We start from the raw sequence: 12,694 nt of genomic DNA, 5'->3' as shown, positions 1-12,694 counted from the left end.
GACTGAACAAATTCTTGACGGGCTTGCAAAGGCTTCAAATAATCACTCAACAATCACTCACGTCTTCATTCACGAAAACAAACAAACACAAACACGCAGCGATCGCTCACACTCCAATGTAAACAAAAACAATCTTGAGTTTGACTCGTCAGCTTTATTAACAGGCGATACATGTGTTAACAGTTATAGAAAGTGGACAGGTGCTGATTTCTAACGGCCAGATAGCAGGTGGGAGGTGGGTGGGCGGGGAGAGCCACAGGCGCTCGCCCGCGAAAGTGACAAGTGGCCGTTAAGTGGCCGCTCCTGTCGAGTAAGAGGGGCACCTTAGGGCAAAAATCAGTGACCGTTGACCGCGTCAGACAGGTTAACGGCCATTAAGAGTCAATTATAGAAGGAAAACTCATTAGTCATGGGAAAGCTGGCCGCTCCAGGCAGGTTCACGCCCACGAAAGGGCCGGAAATGGAAGGGACTACTGTATTACTTCCCCAAATCTCATAAATAGCAGATTGCTACTTAAGGAGGTGGGATCATAAAACATGAATATAAGCAGACAGACAACTCACCCTAAGTTCTGGGTAGAGCCTGCCCGGCAACCACGACCGCAGGTAGGACGTTGCATCCATAAGGACGAGTGCCAGAGACGTCCCTCAAATAGTAATTCAGGAAGACGTCTTCTGATCTCCAGTAAGCGGCGCCCAAGACCTCAGATAGACGCCTGGATTTGAAGACAGCGAGAGATGAGGCCCAAGCACGGGTCTCATGAGTCCTCGCCGAGGAAAGAGGAAGGATGAACTGAGAAGAACGCCCACCATCATTCTGCTGCCACCACACATAGGCTTGTCTAATGAGAGTGGAAGCCCATTTTGCTAAAGTGACTTTGGCAATGTCTTTGTGTCTAGCTGTGTTCGTGGAGATGAATAACAGCTTCTGACTACTAGCCCGAATGGGGCTTGTACGAGATAAGTAAGTCGTTAGCGCACGAACCGGACAGTTCATAAGATCTGGATCGTTTGGAGCTAATATATTAGACAGTGGATGAACTGTGATCACTGGTGATTGCTGATCTGGTCTCTGATTTAGAAAATCTGGTCGAAAATTAAGCGAGACGAAACCGTCTGCTTGAAACGAAATGTCTTTCTGCAGGCCAGATAAAGAATGTACCTCGCTACCGCGTCTGGCTGAAGCTAACAACAGTAACATTAATGTCTTGCGGGTTAGATTTGGTAAGCTTGCAGCATGCAAAGGCTCAAAGTCTGACGATCTCAAAAATTCAAGAACAAGAAAGAGATCCCAAGCCGGTACTGGTTGTTTGTTTTAATATCTGCAATCGAGGCGCCTTTCAGCACTGAAGCTATTGGACCGCCAAGATTGATAACATGCCCTAACTGTCGTAATGTTGAAGATATAACTGATCTTCTAACCTTAAGGGAGGATGCAGAACAACCTTGTGAAGACAACCAAGCCAAATGATTAGCGACTTGCATGGACCTAGGCGCTACTGGGTTGACGTTGTTTAACTGACACCAAGTATTCCAAGCTTTCTAGTGAGAGGAATAAACCGAATTTGTGGAAGCTCTGTGAGCTTTCTGAATCAACGAAACAGTGATGTCTGAAGCACCTGCGTGCAGAAGAGAATTTCTCACAACATCCACCCGTGAAGAAGCAGAGACTGCGGATTTCCGTGAGGAATGCCTGTTCTTGGTTGTAGAAGCTCTCCCTTTACGAGATTGAGAGGGACGGGAGAGCCCCGAGACAGACGTAGTAGGTCCGGATCCAGTGTTGGCTTGTCCATTTCTGATTAAGTCTTGGAGTTTGTCCACTCTCCTGAGAGAGGGCCGAACGGTCCAGGCTACTGTGTTGAATCTCATGCCCAGGTAAGAAAACTCCTGAGCGGGAGTGAGATCCGACTTGGTCTGATTGACTGCAAAACCCATATCCAATGCGAGGCGCAGGACGACATGAGTGTGAGAAAGGCAAAGATCTCGAGCCTGATGCAGAATCAGCCAATCGTCGAGGTACGCCCAAAGACGTACCCCCTTCTGCCGAATAAGAGCACAAATCTATCGAACACCCATTGTGAAGATCCATGGTGCTAAGGATAGGCCGAAGGGCAGGGCCCGAAACTAGTATGCCTTGTTTCTCCACCGAAACCTCAACCACTTCCTGTCGCAAGGATGGATGAGAAGATGAAATACGCGTCTAAGAGGTCGATGGAGGTGACCCAATCGCCCGGGCGAAAGGTGTCCCTGACCGTAGCTGGTGTTTTCATGGTAAAGCGTATGTCCCTTAGGCGTTCAGAGAGGAAAGTTCCAGAACTGGGCGCCACCCCCCTGAGGCCTTGGGTACCACGAAAATCCGGTTGAAAAATCCGGGGGAGGAATGATCTAATACTACCTCCACCGCTTGCTTCCGTAAAAGGGCCAGAATCTCGGCATCTATGACCATGACTGATTCCTTGTTGGCCGGAAAAGAAAAGTGAGGGAGAACTCTGGTAAGAGGAGCCTTTTCCTCTTTCCAGAGAAGCCGGAACCCCGATCTGACTATCCCTACGATCCAATTGTTGGTTACGTTCTGCATCCAAAATACGATCGCCCGAGACGGACCGCCCACCATCACGGGGATGGCGGCTGCAGGGATAATCAGATCAGGGGGGAATCACTGGGGGTTGGGATTTCGCCCAGACCCCCGAGACTTGCCAAAGGAAGGCTTCTTATTGCCAGAAGAAGCACCCCTTCCACGACCTCGAGAGGAACCAGAGTTTTGCTTAAAGCTACCTTTAACCGCAGGGGCCATGTAGGTAGCAGAGTCGGATTGTATGGTATGACTAGCGGAGCGTTGAGTGTATCTGGCAAACTCCAAATCCTTTGCCTCTTGGGTCTCTTTGTGAAGAGCATCAAGAGCCAAAGGACCAAAGAGCGCCTCCTCCGTGAAGGGAGATGTGCGCAAAGAGTCAATAGTTCGCCGATCCTGCAGTCTGGACTCGGAGAGGAAGTTATCCCTTCGAGTAAAAACTGCATGAGCGTAGAGCCGTGCTGATGACGCCATTTGTTGCGCCGAAACTTTAGCCAATGCCGACAAAAGAGCCGCCACATCCTGTTCGCTTGCATCTTGCCTGAACTCAAATGGTTCTAGGGAAGAAGTAAGCGCCCGCGTCAAAGAACGCAGCAGCGTATCCGAGAGGGATGCAAGTTCCAGTGCAGATCTGCCTGTTTCCTCTAACCCCAGAAGAGAAGATTCAGTGTAAGGAAACGCTTTATCCTTCTTGAAATGCTCAAAACGCAGGAAGTCAACAGCTGGAGTCACCGGAAGTGGAGCCCGAGGTAGGGCAAAAGTTTGAATCAACCCGCGATTGGAATGTTTCAACACTAACTTCCTGTGTGTGGCATGGCGAAACACAGAAGCCTGCTGCTCTGTGGCCAGCCATGAATCCACTGAAGGAGGAACCGGTCCATGCGCCACCAGAAGTGGCACTGGGCGAAGAGGAATGTTACTACCCAGCGGTGGGTGAGTAGCCAAAACTTTCGCCATTTCATAAGCCACCAAGGGAGATTCTGAGAAACGAAACCCCGAGGCGACAGGTTGCGATGGTAAAAAATCGTCAACCGCTGATTTAGGAGGAGCAGAATCGTCTACAGCTGCGACCACTCCCTCCGGAAAATACCGTGAGGTCACCTCTGCTGCAAGAGCAAGAGCCTGGATAAACCTTGCCGGTAACCGGAAAACTTCCTCATCCTGTTCGGAATTAGTACTTCCGTAAACAGACGAAGAGTCTTGCGCAAAAGCGCTTCCTTCCGGTAAGAAACCGCGTTCAGTACACTCAGTATTACTGGCAGCGGTAACCGGAACCGAGCGAGGTCGATCACCGGAAGTGACCGCCTCTCGAGACATCTGGCCAATGTCCTCTTCCGGTTCCGCACGCGGACCGGAAGATGCCTGTGCTATCGACGAAGCGTTATGTAGAATACGCTCGCGACGCACCCCCAGTGGGGTGGCACAAGAAACGTCCGCAAGAAAGGAAGGTGTACCCGCTATTGGACGCTCTTGTAAGACACGATTGTCACCCACTGTCGCGGAACGACAGCTGACTTCCTGTGCCTGACCAGACATACCTTGAAGGTGAGGGACACCTGAAGCCAGTTCCGGATACGAGCATGGCCACTCGTACCGACCGGAAGCTGGAGACTCAACCGAGACGTCGGCCGACGTAACGGTAGCTGAAGGTGTACGCAATTTAGCCAAAGATTGCACACCACCAACTCTAGAAGGAAGAATGGACGTAACACGACTAGCCGCTCTCCTTTCCTCAGCAAAAATGTCTTTAAGCTGACCAGCAAAGGAATGAAAAATATCCATCATTTGCTCCTTGTCTAACGGAGCTTTGTCTGCCGGTTCAATGCTAAGTACAGGAGCGGCAGAATCAACAAGAGACTCAGCAGGAGGATCAATAACAACACTAAATGAAGTATCATTGATAGGGTCCGTGACATGAACAGTAGGATTGGCTTTCGTTTTCTTAGCTGACCGCTTTGAAGAAGAATCTGAACTCGCTGATGCAGACGCACGTTTCTTATGTTCTTTGTCAGACATGTTGACCGAAAAAGTTGTAACAAACAATTTCTACAACAGAAAACGCTAGCCACAATACGAATAGAAAGGTCTCACCCGAACGTAGAGAAAACCAGGGAAAAACTCAGCTTCAAAAAAGCTGAAACGGCCACAAAAGGCCGGAGCGTGAACCAACACGTCTGAGCAGCTCAGGCGTTGGAAGAGAAGTGAATTGAAGATGGCGGCCGCGTGTCACGTGGCGATAAGGGGAGCCTACCCTGAGGTATCACGTGGTCTAGTGACTGTTTATGTGATTTTTCTTTAGGGGAGTGGCTTCCCTTGTGTTACCAGGGAAGCGTGTTCAACGTTTAAGCACTTAACGGAAGTAAATTGCTAAATTTATGAGATTTGGGGAAGTAATATGTAATTTAATATATATATATGATATGAAAGGAAAATGTGCATTAAAAAAAGTGAGAGCTATGGGGAACCAGTCACCTGGCACCTGGCAGAATAAGTCAATCACCTGGCACCTGGCAGAATAAGTCAATAACAAACATTGCAACGAACAAGCGACTTTTACTAGTTTTACTTTTAGCTACTACAAACTTACTTGATGTAATACCCGCTGTGTTGGCAGGCACCGTGGTGTGACCTTGAGTGGCGCCATGGTAACCTGCACTCTGGGACTGCCCGCCTGCTTGGTTTAGCATCTGCGACATTCTGTGCGCTCTGAAAGCGTAAACATTAAAAAAAACTAAATTAGACTGCAGTGCATTCATTCACTGATTCAATGTCTCCTGTGTTCAATACTGATTTTTCCATTTTGTAAATTTATGAATAGGTAACTTTTCTGTGGCATGAATCTTCAAAAAATTGTTTTTATCCTTCTGCACACACTACACAGTCACAGCACATCTTCAGTATAATTTTGCAGACTTTCTGTCATTCTTGAGTCACACATAATGAGTGAATGACAAAATCAAACACACACACACACACCTTTTCTTCATCAGAGATTGACTCCCTTGAGAGCCTGTTTACTGCTCCAATAGTGATGCCAAAAAAAAAAAACCCCAGTTTGTCATGATTCGGCAATCTGGGTGGTCTTCACCTTACTGCTAGATTTTCCAGTGTGGGTCCAGCCCACTTTTGAGACTGTTGACCGTGGGAGTGCGACCGTCTTAGACCAGGGGTGTCGTTTGGGTCGGCCCTTCGGCCAATCGCCGATTATTTTTTACTTTGGCCGAAACTTTCATGTCCCTATCAGCCAAATGTCTGAAGAGTATTCGCCTAAATCGGCCAAAGTTTGTCCAGTTTTTTGTATTGGTCAGGCTTTGATTGCTAAAACTGCTGCCGATGTACTTAGTCAACTGACTGACGTTTATTTTCTTCGCGAATACCAAAAACGAAACATCAATGTTTTGAACGGAAGCCATTGCCAACAAATATAGATGCCACACTCTCAGCGTTTGCGTTCGCGATAGTTTATCAGTCAGTCAGTGCTTTCGATTTGGATTTGAACATCATGTCGCAACCAAAAAAGAAAAAAAAACTAAATTGGCCAAGGTTTGCTACCCTTCGCCAAGGTAAGTGATTCCGGACAAAATGACAGGAACACCGAGAATGTGGACAGTGTCAGCGTGAGTGGTAGTAGTGTTGTCCAAGCCAGAGAATGAAAAGCGTCCTCCAAATCGTGGTTTCCAAGCAAAATGGCTCACCCTACACGTTTTTTTTATTGGTGTTTTACCGGTCATGTTTCCCAAGGCTTGTCAAGATTAGCACAAGATTGGAAGAGTTTTACTTTCAAGAAATTAAAGTTAAAGGTTTGAAAAAGTTGCAGAGAACTGCATAGTGTCTGATGTAGTTACATATAATCCAGGGGCGGATTAGGGGGGGTGTTACAGGGGTTCCGGACCCCCGCCCCCCCCCCCCCCCCCGCCCCTCCGGCTGTCCCCCCCCCCCCCCCAAAAAAAAATTCTGTCTGTGAATTTATTTATTTTTCTGTCTGTAAAGCCGGGGGAAGAGTTAATTGTTTAATTGTCACAGTATGCGACATGTCTTCCTTGTAACCATACTATATGATGTCGGGAGCAGATATATATATCAGTGAAGATAAATTGCCATTATTTAATACTAACGTTAAAAGAAATAATGAGTGGTTGCTGACACCAGTTGATCATGTTTAAAATCAAGGATAAGCCACACATTATTTATAAAATAGCTAACATTCTTCAGCTTTAGGGGGGCTTAGCCCCCCAGACCCCACCCCCACCCCCCTCTGGCTTAACTGCTCCGCCCCTGTAATCTGTGTTCCTAAGACAATGATTGTATGCATTGGTGTTCCCTTCTTGAGTCTTGTGCTTCAATGTTGCGGTGACTTTGTATGAGCCAAAATAATTATAATAGCCGAACATTTTCCAAGATGACAGTTTCGGCCAAATGTCCCAACATGAAAATGTCTACCAACACCCCTGTAGACCTGTATTCAGAGAACGCAACCGGAACGACACGTACTCTAGAACTTCCTTGTACTTACGCAGAAACTATGGCAAATCACCGTTGCACTCAACGACATAGTCACTAGAGACGAACTTAGTAAACATTCCCATCTGTGCGAAAATAATACCATGTGCAAAAAATGAACATGAAGAACTCATCAGCACACACATAAAACACTGTCATACCTTTCTTTGTAGGCAACCGTTAGGCTAAGTGCTGAAGAAGGCAGGGCACAGTATGCGGCGTTGCTGGCAGGTTGAAAAAGAGAGTTAAAACTGTGGCAAACAGTAAAGAAAATTACAGACTAACATGCAGCCATGTTGGTCAGTACCCGATTCTCGTCTCATTCGCGACAAAACGAGAATCAGCAAAACTGTAACAAAGCTATTATTTTATTCACGGACTCTTTTGAACTCATCAAAATTATAAAACTTACTTTGCGTCTAATAATTTTTGAAAAGTATACTATCCGCAGCAAAATATCCTACCCAGCAACATATTTGTGTAAAAATGGCGGCGGTGTGCGCGAGGGTTTGATGGTACAGCAGTGGAGTATTTGTGCCTGATAAGTTCTGCTTCTTTCCTTCGCAAAAATGACGATGATTGCCAAAAATCGCATCAAGAGTGCGTGGACTCCTCTGAGCAACGAAGAAGCAAACAACAGAGTAAGTTCTGACACACTGACGACGAGAATCTGTTTCCAGCAGATGAGACAGTTAAAATCAAGTGAAAACATGAATGTTTGCTGGGCATGCATACTTTGAAAATATAAATAGAGAGTAGTAAATTTCAAAACTGCAGGATATTTTCTTTTCAAAGTTTGACTTTTTGTGTCTTCTTAGTTCTGAATAGTTTGTTCTGACCAGTTCGTGAGAACCTACGAGGGGTCGACACTAACTTATTTGGCCTGGGGCCACACTGGCCCCAGAGATGGAAATTGCTGGGGCGGAAAACAAAAATCTGGGGCCCACTCTCAGTATTCACGTGCGGTTTGTTATTCTTCATTGTACTGAAGCCAGGGAAATTCTTTCAACCATTTGACATTGAAATTACGACAGCGCTTCGGGCTATTGGCTGCATCGGTCTCCTTTTTTTGTTTCTCTCCACCCTGTTCTTCATCTTCATTTCCATGTCTTTTTACACCAGGGATGTGTCGCCACATTTTGCGTTTGGCATTTGAAGGCTAAAGAGCGCAATCTGGGAGTTACTTCCCTTGCGGCATTGTCCTTCGACGATTTCAATGTTTTTTTTTCTTGACTGCGGCATTGATCGTAACGCAAACTTCAGTGACGACTTTGACTGGCGATTTTTAGTGATTGGCTCTGGCATTGGAATTTTCGGTTTGTCATTGTCAGTTGGAATTTATCCTGGGGCGGAGTGGGCCCCAAGCTTCGGCAATGTTTGGGGCGGAACACAAAACTCTTGCGTTCCGCCCCCCGCCCCCGCTAGTGTCGAACCCTGACCTAATTTCTGCGTGAAACACCTTAACCTATCTTGCAAAAGGGAAGCCTTTAATTAAACGGAAGTCTGTAGTGTAAACAGGCTTTGAAGAACTATCTAACAGTCCCCAGTTTTTCAGCAGCGAGATATGGAGAGTTAAAACGACAACTACAAACAAGCAAACAAAACAGACATGTGCAAATCTACAAAGAAATAAAAAAAATCCTACAAATCAGACGCGTGTTTCTTTCAGGCAAGACTTCCTAGCGGCAAGCCACTCGCGGAGCTAGGAGGCGAGAGTGTATGTGAAACGGTTTAATGGCCAGCTACGCAAGAATCAAACACCATAGGTTGATACCGAAAAGGTTGTCTACACTGGTCGGTAAACAGCCGTTGGACAGCCAATCCGATTGGAAGCTGCGAGTCCGCCATTTTCGCTCGCGTAGCATGCAACCATAATGCTACCTATACATGGGTGGGATTCTTCCGGTATATTCTGGAAATCCGGATTTGTAATGTCTGTGGTGACGTTTTTTGGGTTGCTAAGGCCACAAAAAAAAATAGGTCTGTTTACAGTAACCCGACCGACCCTATTTTTTTCGCGCGACCCTAGACTTTTTTTTGGCATTTGGGGGAAAAAAAAAAAAAAAAAATTTTTTTTTTTTTTTTTTTTTTGTGCAAAATAACGTAAAAATATGGTTTTTTGGGAAAAAAAATAAATTTTAAAAAAATCCCGACCTACCGACCCTATTTTTTTGGCCTATGTTACCGTAAACAGACCTTTTTTTTTTTTTGGCCTAATAAATTATACAAATCCTTCTGCGTCTATAGGGGCTCCCAGATCCCTCCTTAAAATTCTTCAGGATTCATGGCATTTGTCAGTGCCACCCATGTACCTAGCTTTCGCTTGCCTAAGGCCAAAAAAAAAAAATTGTCTGTTTCTGGTCACCCGACCGACCCTAAATTTTGGCGCCGACTCTAAACTTTTTTTTTCCAAACTCAAACATTTTTTTTGTTTTTTTGGGTGGTAAAGGACAGGGTGAGAAAATGAACAACAAAAACGTGTGAAAACGAAAGTCCGCTGACGATTTGTAAATGTGTTGAGTGTCTTGTCTCTATGTATAGTGAATCCAGTCTCTTTGCGCGATTTTTAAAGTTAGTTTTATTGGTCTACATTTGGGGTTAAAAAAAAAAAAATAATAATAATAATAATCCCGACCTACCGACCCTATATTTTTTAGCCATGTTACCAGAAACAGACAATTTTTTTTTGTGGCCTAATCCTAGCGTTCTTCGTGGCGAGAATTTCTAAAGAACGGTACTTCCTTGCTTCACTTGCCAATTCTCGCACCTAAGAAACGCTACAATGATGGGGTAGCTTGGTTGTGTTGGTGGTGGTGATAGTACTACTGGTAGTGGTGGTGGTGATTTTTGTGTGTGGCGGTGGTGGGGTGGGGAGGTCACATGGAGGGGAGAGTGGAAACATAAAAGTCTTTGCATTGGTGATGTTTGAGTGACAGCTACTTTTGCTGTTTAGGCAAAATCTGAATTTGTTGCTTGAATTTTGAAATACTTCCGAAAACATGCTATACAGAAGTTAAATTTATTGCTTGTTCTGAGAGGTTCTCTTTAATAAATATCTACAAACAAATAAAAACTCCAAAACACTCCGGTATCCAAATATGAGAAGAAGAAAAATCTTGAACAGAGTGTACGAATTCACTGGCATTGGACCTCTTTCCAAATATGACTGCAGGCCATGGCGAGTAGAAACATATTAATGGCGAGTAGAAATGTTAATCTAGTCGCCAAATGCGAGTAAAGTTGCTGAAACAAATGGTTGGTTTGGCGAGTAAAAATAATAAAATTTGCTCTTTGGCTAGTAAATTATGAGAAGTACTAGCCAAAGGCCAGTGCCCCATTTCGTAGACTTTCAGCGCTGGACTGTACAGTTGAAATTATTGTCAGAATAGGATGTGGGAGAAAATAGGGTTGTACTGGGGTTGGAATGAATTTGCAAGATATTTTTGTCAATACCTTGTTCACTTTCTTTTCAGATATTTGAGGAGCGAAGGGGTCTTGTCAGCAAATGGGTACGTTCATTTGTTTGCTGTTAATTTGATACATGATTTGCTGATTTAGCGATGCGATAGAATTTCCCCCTTGTATAAGACCCTGCTTTCTCAGATCTTCATTTCTTAACATCTGTACATTTTATTGACTCACATGCGAAGCAAAAGTGAGTCTATGTACTCACCCGAGTCGTCCGTCCGTCCGTCCGGACGTCCGTCCGTCCGTCCGTCCGGAAAACTTTAACGTTGGATATTTCTTGGACACTATTCAGTCTATCAGTACCAAATTTGGCAAGATGGTGTATGATGACAAGGCCCCAAAAACATACATAGCATCTTGACCTTGCTTCAAGGTCAAGGTCGCAGGGGCCATAAATGTTGCCTAAAAAACAGCTATTTTTCATATTTTTCCCATTTTCTCTGAAGTTTTTGAGATTCAATACCTCACCTATATATGATATATAGGGCAAAGTAAGCCCCATCTTTTGATACCAGTTTGGTTTACCTTGCTTCAAGGTCAAGGTCACAGGAGCTCTTCAAAGTTGGATTGTATACATATTTTTGAAGTGACCTTGACCCTGAACTATGGAAGATAACTGTTTCAAACTTAAAAATTATGTGGGGCACATGTTATGCTTTCATCATGAGACACATTTGGTCACATATGATCAAGGTCAAGGTCACTTTGACCCTTATGAAATGTGACCAAAATAAGGTAGTGAACCACTAAAAGTGACCATATCTTATGGTAGAAAGAGCCAATAAGCACCATTGTACTTCCTATGTCTTGAATTAACAGCTTTGTGTTGCATGACCTTGGATGACCTTGACCTTGGGTCAAGGTCACATGTATTTTGGTAGGAAAAATGTGTAGAGCATGTGAGTCGTATGGGCTTTGCCCTTCTTGTTTACCTTTATTTCAAGACAGCCTCTCTTTTAGTTTTATACAGACCAAATTTTTTGAGATTTTAGAGATCCAAACATAAATAATACTGCCAATGCACATTTGTGTCTTCCAAGCGAGCTTCTGGACAATTTGTCAGATTAGTTTTTTTTCTGTTTTATATAAATAAGTATTTGTCTATCTGTCCACTTACAAGACCGCTGGGTCGAAGGTCAGTGAACATAATGTTTTGTTTTGTAAATATTATGTTCCAAAAACATACCTTTCTTGCTTTTTGATTCAGAGATTTTAGAGGTGTGTTAAAAAAAAAAGGTAAAAATAAAGTTAACATGAATGCATGTAGAGTTTTGCTTTGGTCATCATTTCAACATGTGAAGTGTTTCTTATTTTCCTTCGTGGCTAATTGACATGCTAAATCTTGCAGTACCAGAACTGGAGCGACAAACAAAGAAGGCGCGTCCTGGAAGATCTCCTGACTCACAGCAGACGTCGTCAGTTGGAGTTGGCTCGAGACATTGTGCACGACCGCGTCCCTCCGCCCAGATCGGACTTCACTCGTGTGCTGCCAAGAGTCATCTCCCTTTATATCTTCTCCTTTTTGGATCCTACGAGTCTGAGTCGAGCTTCACAGGTTAGGTGGAAATGGGGTGTATACGGTTGTAGGTGTCGGTTTAGAATTCAGTCTTCTATTTCTTGTATTGCTTGTTGTTTTGTTGCTGTTTTGTGTAAATATGCATTCTTGTCTTCAAAGATGTTTGTTTTATGTTGAGAAGCAAACGGCTCATATATATCTACTCTAAAAATTAAATAAATAAATAGATAAGTAAAAACTTAATTAAAGAAATGGGGTGTATGAAATATACATTCTTCTGAATAAACAAAAGTCAAAGAAGATCTTTCCATGAATCGCACACATACACACAGACACAGACACACACAGACACACACACAGACACACACACACACACACACACACACACACAGACACACCACACACACACACACACACCACACACACACACACACAGAGGGATGGCCAAATCCAAAAATGTCACTCGCCATCCGGGTGAGTAACTGCAAGAGAGTCACTATAGCCCGCCAGAAATTTCGCTGGCCCGGTGCAAACCAAAGTTATATAATGCATCTGATTTGAAACTTGATATTACAACCTAAAGTGTTGCATTTGACCAGAATTTTCACTGGCCAGCCGGGCGAGTTGCCAGGGGGTTT

At 44.4% G+C, this 12,694-nt stretch overlaps 3 protein-coding genes across 4 annotated transcripts in view; 1 reads left to right on the top strand and 2 right to left on the bottom strand.

Moving 5' to 3' along the window:
* The window catches only part of LOC138979601 (double-stranded RNA-binding protein Staufen homolog), a gene marked incomplete at its 3' end in the record, with an annotated part of 28,169 nt that extends 20,786 nt beyond the window's left edge, over window positions 1-7,383 (bottom strand). For both annotated transcript variants that reach the window (XM_070352311.1, XM_070352312.1), the window contains 2 exon segments: window positions 5,160-5,278; window positions 7,234-7,383. In XM_070352311.1, the coding sequence (XP_070208412.1) occupies window positions 5,160-5,268 (109 nt within the window). In that variant the 5' untranslated portion in view covers window positions 5,269-5,278; window positions 7,234-7,383.
* Window positions 7,384-7,554: 171 nt separating this feature from the next.
* LOC138980792 (F-box only protein 16-like) lies at window positions 7,555-12,603 on the top strand. The gene is made up of 4 exons (XM_070353683.1): window positions 7,555-7,713; window positions 10,546-10,581; window positions 11,889-12,123; window positions 12,596-12,603. Exons 1-4 carry the CDS (start codon window positions 7,642-7,644, stop codon window positions 12,601-12,603), a joined length of 351 nt encoding a protein of 116 aa, XP_070209784.1. The 5' UTR covers window positions 7,555-7,641.
* Window positions 12,604-12,626: 23 nt separating this feature from the next.
* LOC138980791 (double-stranded RNA-binding protein Staufen homolog) overlaps window positions 12,627-12,694 on the bottom strand; it is a 15,764-nt gene continuing 15,696 nt past the window's right edge. The window contains exon 8 of the mRNA XM_070353681.1: window positions 12,627-12,633. Within this exon, the coding sequence (XP_070209782.1) occupies window positions 12,627-12,633 (7 nt within the window). The remainder of the gene's footprint in view (window positions 12,634-12,694) is intronic.

This window comes from Littorina saxatilis, linkage group LG11, assembly GCF_037325665.1.
Source record: "Littorina saxatilis isolate snail1 linkage group LG11, US_GU_Lsax_2.0, whole genome shotgun sequence".
NCBI lineage: Eukaryota > Metazoa > Mollusca > Gastropoda > Littorinimorpha > Littorinidae > Littorina > Littorina saxatilis.
This window is presented reverse-complemented; position numbering and strand designations above follow the sequence as displayed.

Excerpts from the sequence above, each read along its gene's own strand:
- LOC138980792 (XM_070353683.1), top strand. The coding sequence starts at position 7,642 with ATGACGATGATTGCCAAAAATCGCATCAAGAGTGCGTGGACTCCTCTG. Across the intron at positions 7,714-10,545 it reads ACGAAGAAGCAAACAACAGA|ATATTTGAGGAGCGAAGGGG; the intron begins GTAAGTTCTGAC and ends CTTTCTTTTCAG. Across the intron at positions 10,582-11,888 it reads GGGGTCTTGTCAGCAAATGG|TACCAGAACTGGAGCGACAA; the intron begins GTACGTTCATTT and ends TAAATCTTGCAG.